The following is a 16,560-nucleotide window of genomic DNA, read 5'->3' on the forward strand; positions in this document are numbered from 1 at the left end:
CTTTTGAGATACGTCAGGAGAGTTGGGGAGGTGGCCTATATGCTTGCCTTGCCACCCATCTTGTCGGGAGTTCACCCGGTATTTCATGTTTCTATGCTCCGGAAGTATGTTGGGGACCCGTCCCATGTGTTAGACTTCAGCACGGTTCAGTTGGATGATGACTTGACTTATGATGTGGAGCTAATGGCTATTTTGGGTCGTCAGGTTTGGAGATTGAGATCAAAGGATATAGCTTCGGTAAAGGTGCAGTGGAGAGGTCGGCCCGTTGAGGAAGCTACTTGGGAGACTGAGCAGGAGATGCGGAGCAGATATCCTCACCTATTTGAGACCTCAGGTATGCTTCTCGACCCGCTCGAGGACGAGCGTTTGTTTAAGTTGGGGAGGATGTGACGACCCAACCCGTCGTCTCATGTATTACAGCCCCGTTTCCCCCATTTATTGCTCTTTCATGTTTTATTATCAGCAACGGGTGAGTTAGAGTTGAATTGAATTGGTTTGGATAGGAAATGAGACACTTAGTCCCTTTAAGGAAGGTTTGGGTTGGAAAAGTCAACCGAACGTTGACTTATTAGTTAGAGGGCTCGGATGTGAATTTCGGTGATTCGGTTAGCTTCGGGAGGTAATTTGTGACTTAGGAGTGCGATCGGAAGTGATTTTGGAGGCCCGGAGTGGAATTAGGCTTGAATTGGCAAAGTTGGCATTTTGGCGAATTCCGGTGGATAGGTGAGATTTTGATCCGAGGGTCGGAATGGAATTCCGACAGTTGCAGTAGCTCCGTTAGGTGATTTTAGATATGTCTGCAAAATTTCAGGTCATTCGGAGGTGTTTTGGTCGGGTTTCTGATCGAATGCGTAATTCGGAAATTTTTAAGAAACTTAGGCTTGAATTCGATGTGATTTGATGGTTTTAGCGTTGTTTGATGTGTTTTAAGGATGAGAACAATTTGAATGAGGTTTTAGGATGTATTGGCATTTTTGGTTGAGGTCCCGAGGGCCTCGGTGTGAATTCGGGTGGTTGAACGAGAGGTTTTGAGGTGTGTTGCAGGTCTGTTGCTGCTGTCATCTGGTATTTCCGCTTCTGCAGAAATGGACCGCAGAAGCGGTTCCGCAGAAGCGGGTGAGCGATCGCAGAAGCGGCCAGGTGTGGGTTAGGGTAGTTCCGCATAAGCGGAAGTTGGTCGCTTCAGCGGGTCCGCATAAGCGGACATTGTACCGTAGAAGCGGTTTTGAGGGAACCGCAGAAGCGGAGTTCGAGTCGCATAAGCGAAGTCCGGGTTTTTAAGTGAAGACCGCATAAGCGGATTTTTGGCCGCAGAAGCGGTCCCGCATAAGCGGAAGCGGGACCGCATAAGCGAAAATCGCTGTTGACAAAAGGGTTTAAAATATTATATTTCATCCGCGAACAAGAGGTAGTTCCACCATTTTTAAGCGACTTGGAGAGCTTTGGGCGAGAATTTTCGAGGGTTTTGACTGAGAATCAATTGGAGGTAAGTCTCTTGGCCTAATTATTCGAGTTCATGGTAGAAATTACATGTAAATTGTGAAAAATTCATCAAAAACGGGTCAAGTTAGGGCTTGGAAAGCGCTGATGTAAAAATGGATTTTGAAAGGGCATTTAAACTCCGATTTTGGTAAAATTGGTATGTATAGACTCGCGGCGAGACGAGGAATCCCGTGATGTAAATTTCGTAATTTTTCAAGAAGTAGGCCCGGGGCTCGGGTTTTGCCAACTTAGTGAATTTTGGTGTTTTTCGAGTCTTTTCGATTGGGTTATGTTTCTTTAGTCTATTGTAATGTATTCATTGTGGTTTTAATCAGATTCGGCGTGCGAAGAGGTTGATTCGAAAGGCAAAGGCATAGCGAGCTAGACTTGTGGCCGGCTTGAGGTGAGTAATAGATGTAGATGATGACCTGAGGGTTTGAAACCCCGGTATATCACATTGTGACGCTATATTGTGGCGAGACACGTACTCTATGACGAGTGCGGGGTCGATTGTGACTGGGGATTGTGACCTAATCCGTACCGATTTATGTTTGTACTGTGTTCTTGACTAGAAATTGTTTGGTGATCATCCTACTTGGATTTTATGAATATGTTTGGGGCTTTGTGCCTATCATTTGCATCCTTCAGGGATCCTTATCACTGCTTCCATGATGTTTAGCATATTTCATGATATCAGTCTCTGAATTAGACACTGCCTCGAAATGTTTAATAAATAAATAAAGGTTTAAACACTTAGCTCCATAATTCCTAATAATTGAGACCAAAATGAATAATCTGACTGTGCCCGAGTGGCTTACATGCATATATATATCTGGACTGAGTGTGGATCGGGCTGCACGCCGCAACGAATGTTACGATGATATTGCGCTTGGGCTGTAGGAGCCCCTCCGGAGTCTGAACCCACACAGTGAGCGCGGGTACCCAAATGGATCGGGCTGCGCGCCGCAGCGGTCATGTGCATTGCATTGCATTCATGCATTTTATATCTGTTGGTCTTAATTGTCATTGTCTGTTTTTGTTTTATCGTTTAACGTGCTGAATCGTTGATTATAGCTTTATATTGTAATATTTCGGGATTTCTTACTTTCAGCCATTATATATGTTTATTACTTACTGAGTTGGAAGTACTTCCTTTACTCCCTGCACCATGTGTGCAGATTCAGGTGCTCCGGAGACTTAGTGGAGCTGTTTGCTGTTTTTCGTGAAGTTATTTTCAGGAGTTGTTGAGGTAGCTGCCTGACGTCCGCAGGACCCGACTCCTCCCCTTTATTTCATTTGTCTTTCCGTATCCTAGACTTCTGTATTACTATGGATATATTACTCTGTTACATCTAGAAGCTCTAGACTCGTGACTCCAGATCTATTGGAGAATGTTGGGATATTCGTTATTATTTTCCATACTATTTTATTTAGTTTCGGATTTGAACCTTGATATTTGCTATTTTAATCGTATTATTTGTTAACGGATTGCGTATTTGGGTTGAGAGTATTTAAATTGGTCGGGCTTGCCTGGCATTAGTGTTGGGCGCCATCACGATACGCTACAATAAAATTTAAGTAACAATCAAAATAAACAATGCATTGAAAGTAATAGTACGATACAATATAATAGGTTCGTCATTATGTTTGGATATATTATATCGTTTGCCGTTATTTCATGATGTCCCGCAAAAAAAATATGAAGAATAAACTTGCAATATTACTAAAAAAAGGATGCGGAATAGGATTATATATAAAAAGTGGAGTAAAGGATAAATATGTTTATATAATAATAGAGAAGGCAAAATGAGAGGAAAAAATAAAGTAACGACGCCACCATACCAAATTCACCGTTACATAAAGTGGTACTTTTCGTCATTACGTAACGACAAATTTAACGATACGATACAATAAAATTTAAGTAAAATTCAAAACACACAATACATTTAAAGTAACAATACAATACAATAGGCTCGGATTGACGAGTCTATGGTAGTAGTTAAACTTGTAAAAAGAAATTTTGTACTTCAAAGAGAAATTATTCCTTATCCTAATATCTACAGAGATTTGCTTCTAGTAAACTTTTGAAATGAAAGCAACTAAAAAGAAAGAAAATGGACAAAAAAGAAGATGTTGTCAAATAGTGTAAGGAGTTAAGACCAAAGAACAAGCCATACTTGAAATTACTTTTGACTAAAGATAATGCACAACAGCTAGCAGCCCTATCGCTCTCTCTTTGGCTTTGTCAAAGCTACTTTAGTAACGAAAACGAAATATCATCCACACCTTTAAACAAATCCAAATATGATAAGGACAAAGGAAAATGAAGTACACAACGATTATTAACAAATTAACCGCATACTCCCACCATTTCACTTTGTCTGATACTCTTTCTATTATATTATATTATATTTTATTAGCCCGTTTCAAAAGAGTGATATATTTATTAGAGTATATTTTTAGGCAGTTCGTTGCATCAAAAATCTCACATTCATGCAGCATTCGTAAAAGGGTCGCACTTCTAGAGGTGTAATGTAGACAACCTACTCAAATACAAGTATTGGTGACTGCTTCCACCAGAGACTGATATGTATGTTATAGTAAGGGGTCACCAGACCCCGTAAGCTTAGACAATAATCTTGTACATGTATATGTATACATTGAAAATAATTAATTTTAAGCACTTGGCATCCTGAACACTAAAAGCCTTTAGGGTGTACCGATTAAACATAATATTGTGCCCTGTCACGTAAAATTCTTGCGACCGCCTCTGGCTTCCACGACTCGAACTCATGACTTATAGGTCAACTCATATAATTTTACCTTTGCTCCAAAGCTGCTCTTTCTTTATATATAATATTTTTAGAATTACATAAATATTACATATATAAATTTTTTATAATTATATAAATATTATAATATATTTAAATTATAAATTTTAAAATTCAAATAATCATGCGAATATTATGATATATTTTTGCTAATATATTGGTCCCCTCTTTCCTAAAGGTTGTTATTGTATGTAATATTGTAATGTTACCTGAGAAAAGCAAGAAATTGTCGGGAAACGGGTCATCAACATATTCTCTCTTTTCTCTTCCCTCCAAATCCAAACCTTCCCTTTTCTCTTTCTTGGGAGCATCAAATTCTGCAGCACTTTTTTAACCAACAAGAAATTGTTGCCTTTTTTTTTTTTTTTTCCTTCTCTTCTGGACTATATTGTTAAGTTTCACACTTTATTTTTCTTGTGTTTCTTTTGTACCCTCAATTGATAAAGTTATCATCTTTGCCCATTTTACTGAAAATTGGTTTAGTCCAATAACCCCATTTTGCTCTTTGGTTTCAGCCTTGCATTTCTTGTATGATAAAATTATTTCTCTTTGCTATTTCTACTTAAATTTGTCAAGTTCAAGTTTTGATTTTGCTCTTTGTATTGAGTTTTGCATTTCTTGTATGATAAATTTACCCCCTTTTGGTTTTTCTGCTTAAATTTGACAAGTTCAAGACTTGATTTTTGCTCTTTGAATTGAGCTTTTATTTGGGTATTTTTTCTTTTTTCACTTGGTGTTTTGGGATTTTGGGTTCTTGTTATTGATACAATTTTGGATGAATTTTGGTGTCAAAGGGAGTTAATTACTCTTTAAAGAAATCTTGAAAATGGCAGAAGCTTCTTCAAATGTTCGATTGGTTCGTTGTCCAAAGTGTGGAAATCTTCTCCCTGAGCTTCATGACTTTTCTGTTTATCAATGTGGTGGTTGTGGTACTGTTCTTAGAGGTACTCCTTTCTCTTTTACTTTTATAGTTTATACCTTAATTTTGAATTATGTAAAACTGCTCATCTAATAGTTTAAGTAGAATTAAGTACTTTTAAATGGATTAATGTGGTATGAGGATTCATATAGCCGACCTCAGCTTGTTTGTGACTATCTGACCTAGGCGTAGTAGTAGTTGTTGTTGTTGTAAATACTTTCGCATGTGAAGGGGCAAGTTGAAGATAATTAAATAAAAATGTCTATCTCTAACAGTTTATGCTTTTAGACTAGCATTTCACAAGATTCAACATTTTCCATTTGTACATTGTTTCTTTAGTGTTCCCATATTCAAATGCAGCAGAACTTTTGTAATGTTTCTAGCATAACTATTGTAGGCTAAGTTTCACTGTATCTTGTTGTTAAGATTCTAAAGTTCTGCTTCATTATGGTGATGCAGCGAAAAATAAGGGGATTTTCCACGATGGCTTGTCGGAGATAGCAGATGGTGAAAAGGGTAGAGCAGTTGCTGGTAAAGGAGAGGTTGCCATGAGTTTAGATACTGTTTCTGATTTCGATGAGGAAAGTAGTGACATTCAACCGAGGAGGACAGAAGGGAAAAGTCATAATGGAAGAATGGTGTCACATAATCGAGTGATTTCAGGATCCGATGATAAGGAAGTTTTGGATGATTTTGATAAAGCCGGAGAGGGTGAACAAATTTTAATTGGTTCAAGGTTAGATAGGTTTAGAAGAGAGAACAATTATGGTTACAATGAATGTAGTACTTCTAAAGGCAAGATGGATCATGGTGTTAGGGCGGATGATTATTGGGGAAGGATTAATACTGTTGAATCTGTTGGTCTCAGTGTTGGCAATGAGCTTAAAAGGGTAAGGCCTTCGATGGAGTTACTAGGTTCAGGACCACCTATGGACAGTCGGTACATCGAAAGATCTTATGCAAATGGTGCAGCTGCCACAAGGCAAGGGAAGTTCAGTGCTCCTCCGTATCCTAGTGACGGGCCATTAGAAAATGACATGGGTTCTTACTATGGCTCTGTTAACCATAGGAGGTACAACGGTGGTTTGGATGGGGTAGCTAAAGTTGCGGACTTGGAGAGCGATAGAGCCGAGCTCTTAAGGAAGATCAATGACTTAAAGGACCAACTCAGCCGAACTTGTGATGTTTCTGAGAAACCTAAGGATAGGGTTCCTGTTGATGCGAGGATGGCTTCAACAACCATTGATCCGTATAGCAGGCACGATGTGCATAACCAGGATTCTTACGGTGCTAACCGACATCCCCAAGGTCCCGCTAAGAATGTTCGAGAGCGTCCATACACATATGGACATCAAGGAAATGTTCCTTATAAGGATCCACATGGTTCAATGATAGCAGATGTTTATCTTTCAAACAACTTTTCACATGAATATCTTGGAAACAGAAAGGAACATCACCAACAAATGCTCAGAAAGACTCCCCATCAGACGCTGTATCAGCCTTTTCCCCAAATGTACCCTGAACAGTTTCCTGGGCATCACATGGATAACTTCTTCGTACCACATCCGCATGACACCCTTTTCCACCAGTCTGCATGTTCTTGTTCACATTGCTTGAACCAAAATTATCACGTTCCTGCTGTGATTCAACCCTCTGGTTTTGACAGCCGAAGGTCACGAAACGGCCCTGCTAATCCTATTCTACATCACCATATGAAGTCTGTGGGTTATGGTTCAGGAGGTTATACATCTGAAGGTTCATATGCCCTTAATAAGAATTATCACGAAGGACGACGACTTACAAGAAGTCCGAGTGACCTGGAGCCAGAAAATGGTGGTCTTGGTCATCGGCGTTATCCTAGAAGAGTGGTTGTTGCTCATAGAGTTGGACGTGTATATCAAGCTTTAGCAGGCGGTGCCCCTTTCATTACGTGCTGTAGCTGCTTTGAGTTGCTGAAGCTGCCTAAGAAACTAATGATGACAGGTAAGAATGAGAAGAGAATGAGATGTGGAGCCTGTTCCTCCATAATTCTATTTGAACTTGGTAGCAATGAGTTGGGTGTATCTGTTCCTACACAAGTTAAACAAGTGTCTGCTGAGTTTGCTCCTGATTCCGCTGATGTGCCAAATGAGAATTTGAGGAATGAGGAGACGATCCCTTGGTCTGATGATTATGATAGCTTTAACTATAACTTCCATTTGGCCGATGCTAAGCTCGAGTCATCTTCGAGGAGTCAGAAATCAAATTCCACTGAACCTGAGAAGAGGCATAATGCTCATTCCTCATCATCTAGTCTTTCTGAAGATGAGCTAAGCCCAGAGAGCGTGATTGTTAGACATGACGTTTCTCATCGTGCTGAAATGCCCCTTGAAGATGATCCTTCGCTACTCCTAGATTCATCTCGAAGGGACCATACTTATGGTATTTCTCCCAAAGATGTGGTAGAAAACTACAGCAAGGAGAACACGAAGGAAAACACTGATCAAGAGAGGACCGTACTTGATAAAAGTACCTCTAGGCAGAATTCTATTAAAGATATATCTACGGCAGTGGAAATGGATGTCTCGATGAATGAATATGTAGGTGTATCTACGGAATCAAATCAATCAAGCAAAGAGGAAAATTTGGCAAAAAACAACAAGGGAGGTGAGTCCTTCATGGGTTTTATAAAAAGGAGCTTTGGAGAATTATCAAGGTCTAGTCAAAATTCAGAGAATGGAAGATCAAATGTGTTTGTCAATGGAAGACCGATACCAGATCGTGCTGTTAAGAAGGCAGAAAAGTTAGCGGGGCCCATTCAGCCCGGAGATTATTGGTAAGTTCATCTGTACAGAGAAGGACAAAAGATATTATATGCTATATTAGTTTCAAAAATGCATATTAGTTCCTCCTTTTCTTGTTTGCTTTCTCACAATTCTGGATGGTAGTAATTATGGTGAAATTTACACCGGTGATGCTTTCTTGATTGTTTTCTTGTGGATATTATTTTGCCTTTTAATATATGATGATAAACTTAGATTATCTGAAAATTGACTTCAAACTCTGTTATTTAAATGGTGAACTAGGTATGACTACCGAGCTGGCTTTTGGGGAGTGATGGGCCATCCCTGCCTTGGCGTCATTCTGGTAGGATTCAATAATGTCTGATGTAGAACATCTCTCTTGGATGGTTTTTCGGTGGATTACCAAATTGATGAAGTATCACAATTTTTCTTGCAGCCAAATATTGAAGAATTTAATTATCCAATCCCAAAAGATTGTGCTGCTGGGAATACAGGGATTTATGTGAATGGACGCGAGCTCCATCAGAAAGATTTGGATCTACTGGTGAGCAGAGGTCTCCCTATGACAAGAAACAAGTCCTATTCCATTGAGATCTCAGGAAGAGTAATTGATGAACACACTGGTGAAGAACTTGATGGCCTTGGCAAACTTGCCCCAACGTAAGTTTCCATATTTTAGCTTAAATATCAGAGAGTACTTTTCTCTCCGTGTTTCATAGAATAGGACTGTAATACTAACAATTTAGTTGTGTGCCTTGTATTTTTCCACTGTTAGTGGCTAATGATTCTTGTGGTCATCTGATTTCTATCAGATTGAAGTTAATCACGGCCTATTATCCAAAAAAAGTTAGCCAAAAGGTCAGATAAAGTTTTAGCTGTTAAAGAGGGCTTAGTGGGGTTCAATTTGTCAGATACTTTGGTATCCCCATTCTTGTTTGGGAGAAACTCTCCCTTTCTCGAGTGAATGCAAGCCTGCGGTTGGATATAGTTTTCAGAGTTTAGTTGCTGTATTGGAGTTAAAAGCTAAAATGGACCATCTTCCCGAGAACCTAGCCTTCTTGCTTAGATTTTAAGCAACCTACATCAGTATTCTACCTAATCACTGATGAAAAAAAAGAAGATATTCTACGTATTCTTTTGTAATCAGAGTGTGTAGTCCACGTGGAAGCTTATGCTAAGTAGCTTTCGCAGTAAGCTTATGATGAAATTTCTGAAGCTGAGGGGTATGAACATATGCATGCAACATAGGAGAATGCTGTTACATTTAGGTGGATTAAAGTAACCCCAAGTTGTAAAGCCATAAGTTGGCATAATCATTAGATTTCTTTTATAGATTGTGGTTCGGGACTGGCTGTTGGTCCATTAAGTGTAAAGAGTTATCTGTTCTATCTTTCGTATTGAATATCCGACTTCTCTTAAATCTCAATCATGGCTGTTGCCTTTAGAATTGTAGATGAACAGACTGAAAATTTAATAATGTAAAAAGGGCAGCCCGGTGCACTAAGCTCTCGCTATGCACGGGGTCCGGGGAAGGGCCGGATCACAAGGGTCTATTGTAAGCAGGGGCGGATTTACATTTTGTGAAGCGGTGTCACCACTGGACAAACAGGCAGTCTCTAGTGCATTGGTTAAGACTGTGACCTTTATCCAGGAAGGTCGCATGTTCGATCCTTCATGCTGGATAGTTCAACTATTTATTTTTTTAGCAAATCAATTTAAAAATGACCGGATTGGTCACCCCTCTACAATATACTACCCTAGCCTGAAACATATCTTGCTAAGTTCTTCTTTACTTATTTGTGATAAAGATAGCTTTTGTTAGCCTTTTTTCTGAAATATTCTTTCATTTTTTTGTCTTTCTATTTTGAACATTAAAATGATAATTACATCAATGCATTTAAATTGCTCTTTAGTTATAAATATTTCAGTGATTTGTTTATGTGTTCATTATTTAAATGTGACACCGCTTGGGAAAAGTCCTGTGTACGCCATTGATTGTACGCAAACTTACCCTGCATATCTGCAAGAGGCTGTATCCACGGCCTTTTGACTATTTAATAATGTATTTGAATAAAAGTTTCAAACCTTCTGACTATTCTTGAATAGAAAATATGCTCGTATATTATCTTTGAGGAATTGTATAGTTTTAATGGATATTTTCTACTAACCTAATCTGATGTTTCTCTGCTTATTGTGATTTTCTTATAGGGTTGAAAGAGTAAAGCATGGATTTGGTATGAAAGTGCCAAAGCAATTGCAGAACAATTATGTTAGTTGAAGGCAGGGATAAAGCTTCTTTTCTTCTTTATGTAAACATGAAATGTAACCTGAAGCCTGTGTAACTAATATGCACAGATTTTTGTAGTAGAAAAAGTCATTTTATTTGGTGACAGAACTTAGATTATTAAGTTATTTATTGATTTTTTCTTCTTTAATGTAGCCTCTCATCAATTGTACTGATTTTCATACACTGTTTACTTCTGGTTTGTTAGATTGAATGTTACAAACTTCTTGTAGATGGAATATTATCCTGCATTTGTAATCTATTTTCTGATTAAGAAGACTCCTGTGTAACTACAATACCAAAGAGATAGAACTGTGGATTGTGTTTTTCAAATATATTTTACAGTATGATTTTTAGTTGGTGCATGTATGCCGAAATTATTGTATTTGGCATATTAAAGATAAATAATTATAGAAATTAAACCATGAATGGTAATCCTAAATTGTTTATGTTGAAAATGTTATTGACTCGGGTTTACCCTTAATGGATGTAAGATGGCTTACAAGTCCATTAATAACTGAAAAATTAATTCAAATAGCTGTCCACCCAACCGCTTAAACTAAAAAATAGCCGGTGGAGGTATAATATATGCATAATTTATGAATTCTATGTGTATAATCTATGTATAAACTATGTATATGGCTAGAAAAAATAAACAAGGAATATAGCCGGCTATTTGTGTAATTATTATTATTATTATTATTATTATTATTATTATTATTATTATTATTATGTGTGTTTAAGAATGAATTTTCCATAAAAAACAAAACGGCTAGGGTTTTTGAGTAGTGAGGATTCATTGGATTTTGCTGCAAGTCTTCTAGAGTCAAAGCTAAGTTCTTAATTTACCATGAAATTAGACATAGATTTTTTAAGTTTTATGAAATAAAATTTACATATTTGGAAACAACATACAAAATACTATAAGTTATAATAATTAATATTTCAAAATACTTATAAAACATTTAGAAATCCGTGGTAAAAAATGAACCTCGCAGACAGTGGCGTACGCAGGAAATTCTATAAGCGGTGTCACCATTTAAAAAAGTGAATAAATAAATAAATCATTATAACAATAAGCAGTGTCATTTTTATATTCTTAAGCGGTGTCATTTTTATATTCTTACTCAATATTTTTATTTTTCTATTATCTAACATATATATTACTCCCTCCGGTCCAAAATAAGTGATTTTTTTGGATGTTTTCACACAGATTAAGAAATTCATCTTTTAGCATTAATTAGCAATGAAATTGACCATATTAACCTTTACTATCTCACATAAACACTCCTAACACATACTCCAACGCTATTTACTCCAAGGACAATGTAGGAAAAAAATAATTAATTCATTCTTGAAATCTGGAAAAATCACTTATTTGGACCACAAAAAAAAGGCAAAAAAATTACTTATTTTGGACCGAAAAAAGTAGTAAACAAAATTGACGAAGCGGTGTCATATATGACGCGCTTAGGGCACGTTGCCTACGCCCCTGCTCATAGACTCCCGAAATAGTAACGTAGACACAAATTGAAATACAGGGAGTAGTATTCTACGTTAAATACTACCGTCTAATATTTGGTTGTTACTAGTTTCTTTAATTTATTCCTAAATAAATTTTATAGTTTTACAACTAATAGTAAATCGAGTTAATTTTATCAATGGTCATTGAACTTTTGTGTTTGTTACCCAAAAGTTACTTTTTTTTTTTTGTTACTTTGTGTTCATTACACAAAAGTCACTTTTCTTTCTTTTGTTACACAAAAATCATTTTACTTTGCTCTAGTTATCACAAAAGTCATATTTTTACTTGAAAAGTCTATTATGCCCTTGATATTATATAAACTTTCATATTTATGCAATACCTTCTATATTATATACTATATAATATATTTTTACCTATGTATTTTATTTATAAATAAAATAACTTAATATTATTTTATTTATTATTTTATAATATATTCGTATATTTAATTTTTTTCTCAACGTTAATTTTCAAGATATATTAGTAGCGTTATTAAATTTTTCAGTAACTTCAATATATATTAGTAGAGAAATAAATCGGCAAGTACATTTTCGTGAGAAAATTCATAGGTAAACAAACAAAGAAAATGAGGAAAAAATCATATGTTAATCTGAAGAGAAAATCCCTAGGTAACTCTACATGCGAATTTAGTTGGGGATATTTTCTTGGGGATTTACCTGGTCGGCAATTGGTTATTTGGAAAATTACACTACTAAAAATTTGGGAAAAACCGTCCAAAAAACCCGATCAAAGTTGGTTGATAATGACCAATAACCGTCCAAAACGCGACCATAACGTGTGGTCGGTATTTTGAAGGTCGGAAGGGCATACCGACCAAAGTTGGCCGGTCAATTAAATTCAAGAAAAGAATTGCTGAAAAAAGTTATTTTATAACGCTACTAATATATCTTGAAAATTAACGTTAAGAAAATATTAAATATTCGAATATACAACAACAAAAATAACCCAGTATAATCCCATTGATGGGGTCTCGGGAGGGTAGTGTGTATGCAGACCTTACATCTACCTGAGGTAGAGAGGCTGTTTCCAATAGACCTCCGGCATCCTTCCCTCCAAGAACTCCTCACCTTGCTCTTGGGGTGACTCGAACTCACAACCTCTTGATTGGAAGTGGAGGGTGCTTACCACCAAAGTAACTCACCTTGTCTAAAATATATATTATAAAAATAATAAATAAAATAATATTAAGTTATTTTATTTATAAATAAAATACATAGGTAAAAATATATTAAATAGTACTCCCTCCGTTTCATATTGTTTGAGGTAGTTTGACTCGGCACGGAGTTTAAGAAAAAAGAAGAAGACTTTTGAAAGTTGTGGTCTTAAAAGCTTAAGGGGTAAAAGGTTTGTGGGGCCATGCCATTTGTGTGACTATAAAAGCTTCTCATTAAGGGCAAAAAGGATAAAATGAAGAGTTTAAAGTTGAATTATTTCCAAATTTAGAAATGTGTCATTTATTTTTGGAACAGACTAAAAAGGAAAGTACCTCATTTAATATGAAACAGAGGGAGTATATAATATAAAAGGTATTACATAAATATGAAGGTTTATATAACATCAAGAGCATAATAGACTTTTCAAGTAAAAATATGACTTTTGTGATAACTAGAGCAAAGTAAAATGATTTTTGTGTAACAAAAAAGAAAAGTGACTTTTGTTTAATTAATGAACACAAAGTTAAATGATTGTTACGTAACAAAAAAAATGACTTTTGGGTAACAAACACAAAAGTTCAATGACCATGGTAAAATTAACTCAATAGTAATCCTAAATTATGTAGGAAATAGTTTTCATTAGTTTCTTAATTCTCGTGTAAAATAGTTTTCCTAGTCAAAATCAATTAAGTTTTCCTATTTCCAATCAAAGTGGGTCTCAAACAATTATAAATACAAGTGTTACTACCTATTCTTTTACAACGAAAAGAAAACCATGGAATCATACCAACAGATGTTAGTTTCTTCTTTCCTTGAAATCGCCATAGATCAAACTGCCGATACTGCTCGTCAATTTCTTCAGACAACAAGCTGGAATCTTGAGGAAGCAATTCAACTTTTCTACAATAATGAACTTGTCAATAATCCTAGCTTAAATGGAGCTGCAGACAACAGCTCAGGACAATACATCGGAGATGATGACGATGACGATGATGATGATGATGATGTACGGCCGCCTTTACGCGTACAAAGGGAAGTTACTTATGGTCATAATAATACACTACAATATAATAGTAATGGTTCGTCACACAACTTTGACGATGAAATATTGAATCGTCCTGGAGATGTTTGGAGGGTAGAGGAACGAGACGATAATCTTGCTTCTATGTATCGTCCATCCTTTGCTTTGATATACAATGGGCGTTTTAACAGCGCGATTGATACTGCAAAAACACAGAACAAATGGCTGTTAGTGAACATGCAATCCATGCAAGAATTCACGTCACATATGCTAAACAGAGATACTTGGGCTAACGATTATGTTGCTCGGATTATAAAAAAGAATTTTATTTTCTGGCAAGTAAATGATGATACTGAAGAAGGCCAAAAAGTTTGCACGTACTATAAATTAAATTCTTTGCCTGTTATATTAGTAATTGATCCTATAACAGGTCAAAAAATGCATTTTTGGAATAGAATGGTTCAGCCTGAAAATTTACTAGAGGATATTACATCTTTTATTGATCTTAGCCCCTCAGAATATCATGCTAATTTATTGAATAACCGATCTAGGAAAAATCCTCGCGATGAAATTAAAGAAGATGAAGTCATACAACAGAGTAATGAAATCAAAGAAGAAGTAATGAAGATTTATTATCCTCCTCTACCTGAAGAACCAAAAGGGGATAAGAACTTAATCTGCAGAGTTGCGATTCGCCTTCCTGATGGACGTAGAATTCTGAGGAATTTCTTGAAAATTGATTCGATTAAGTTGTTATGGTCTTGTTGTTGTGTTGAGTTTGAGGAAGCAGAGACAAGACCATTTCGATTCAGACAAGTTATTCCAGGGAAAGTGAAGTTTTTAGAGTATGATAGTAACTTAAATTTTGACCATTGATTTTCATAATGATGTAACTTAGCTTGATTTTTATTGATTGTTATAAATTTTTCTGGGTTGATTGAATTGTTTAGCTTCCTTACAATATCTTTTTTTTAGAATATTTCGGGGCTTATTTATTGAAAAAGAGATTTTTTTCGTACAACGATGGACAAATTACTTACTACTATTAGTAAGGTCGGGGATCAAAGAGGATTTATTCGCCCCGCGTAGGGTCCCATTCGGGGGGAAGCGTTCCCTACCAAAGATTTTTCCATACCCAGGGCTCGAACTCGAGACCTCTGGTTAAGGAAAGAGCAGTCACATCCACTACACCACATCCTTTGGTGGTAATTCTATAATGGTATTATAAATGTGGAAAGGTGTTAGAGAAAGCTCCACGCTATTCCTAGTCCAAACGTATCATGCTAAAAAAATATTTTATGTGACGGTATTTGATTGAGTACGGAATTTAAAAAAAAAATACTTTTGAAATTTGTGATATAGAATAAAAAATAGACATTTGTATGACTGTAATTAAATCTCATTAGCATATAGAAATGTGACTTGACTAAATCTCACTAACATTCTTTAATGAAATCTCATTAATATATTTTCTGGAACAGACTAAAAAGGAGAAAGTGCCACATCAAATGGGACGAGAGTAACACTAAGGGTGTGTTTGGTATGAAGGAAAATATTTTCTGGAAAATGTTTTCCAATTTTCTCATGTTTGGTTGGCTTAAATGTTTTGGAAAATATTTTCCTCATCAACTCATTTTCCTCCACTTGGAGGAAAATATTTTCCCTATCAAGAGAAGGGAAAACATTTTCCAAAACTCCTTCTCAAGCTTGCCCACCCTATTCTTTACCCTCACCAACCCACCCCACACCCACCCACCTAGCCCCACCCATGCCCTCTCTTCAAAAGGTTTTTTTCGTCACCACCCACCCACCCCCACCCCGCTAAAAAAAATTTACTTTTGTTTTTTGTAATTTTCAAATTTCTGTTTTTTTTCTGCCCCCACTCCCGCACAAGTTTTTTTTTTTAAAACTTTTTTTGTAATTTTCAAATTTCTGTTTTCTTTCTGCACCCCAACCCCCCGCTTACCCCCCCTCCCCACCCCAACCCCCACCCCCCAGGAAAAAATATTTTTTTTTTATATATTTCAGTTTACAAGTTTAAAATTTTACAAGTTCCAAAGTTATGAGTTCGGAAGTTTATGTGTTTCGAAGTTTACGGGTTTAGAAACTATAAAGTTTACGGGTTCGAAATTTTGCGGTTTCGAAAGTTTGCGGTTCAGAAGTTTATGAAATTTGTGGGTTCGGAAGATTGTTGGTTCGAAAGTTTATGGCTTCATGTTTATTGTACCAAAATTATTTATGAATAATCTTGAGAAAATATTTTTCTTGATTTGCGTACCAAACACCAGAAAATGAATAAGATTACTACTTGTTTTCCAAAAAAATATTTTCTTGGAAAACATTTTCCATGAAAAACATTTTCCTTTATACCAAACACACCCTACGTAATGCGTTAAAAATGCAAAATACTCGACAAAATTCGAATGCCAAAATCAGCAATCATGTAATTATCATTTTCTTTAGTTGGTAAACTAATGCAATCATCTAAATAGTGTGTACTACCACATTAGGTAAGGGAAATAAACCATAAAGCCAATATA

At 36.2% G+C, this 16,560-nt stretch overlaps 2 protein-coding genes across 2 annotated transcripts; both read left to right on the plus strand.

The window, feature by feature from the left end:
* The first annotated feature begins 4,506 nt into the window (after positions 1-4,506).
* On the plus strand, positions 4,507-10,576 carry LOC109244857 (protein ENHANCED DISEASE RESISTANCE 4-like). Its single transcript, XM_019412015.1, has 5 exons — positions 4,507-5,257; positions 5,692-8,047; positions 8,298-8,358; positions 8,452-8,675; positions 10,224-10,576. The coding sequence occupies exons 1-5, from the start codon at positions 5,140-5,142 to the stop codon at positions 10,291-10,293; spliced, it is 2,829 nt and encodes a 942-aa protein (XP_019267560.1). The 5' UTR covers positions 4,507-5,139; the 3' UTR covers positions 10,294-10,576.
* A 3,198-nt stretch (positions 10,577-13,774) lies between these two features.
* LOC109244850 (plant UBX domain-containing protein 7-like) lies at positions 13,775-14,896 on the plus strand. The gene has a single exon (XM_019412010.1). It carries the CDS (start codon positions 13,775-13,777, stop codon positions 14,894-14,896), a length of 1,122 nt encoding a protein of 373 aa, XP_019267555.1.
* Positions 14,897-16,560: the final 1,664 nt, after the last annotated feature.

This window comes from Nicotiana attenuata, unplaced genomic scaffold, assembly GCF_001879085.1.
Source record: "Nicotiana attenuata strain UT unplaced genomic scaffold, NIATTr2, whole genome shotgun sequence".
NCBI lineage: Eukaryota > Viridiplantae > Streptophyta > Magnoliopsida > Solanales > Solanaceae > Nicotiana > Nicotiana attenuata.

Excerpts from the sequence above, each read along its gene's own strand:
- LOC109244857 (XM_019412015.1), top strand. The coding sequence starts at position 5,140 with ATGGCAGAAGCTTCTTCAAATGTTCGATTGGTTCGTTGTCCAAAGTGT. Across the intron at positions 8,359-8,451 it reads CCTGCCTTGGCGTCATTCTG|CCAAATATTGAAGAATTTAA; the intron begins GTAGGATTCAAT and ends TTTTTCTTGCAG. Across the intron at positions 8,676-10,223 it reads CTTGGCAAACTTGCCCCAAC|GGTTGAAAGAGTAAAGCATG; the intron begins GTAAGTTTCCAT and ends ATTTTCTTATAG.
- LOC109244850 (XM_019412010.1), top strand. The coding sequence starts at position 13,775 with ATGGAATCATACCAACAGATGTTAGTTTCTTCTTTCCTTGAAATCGCC.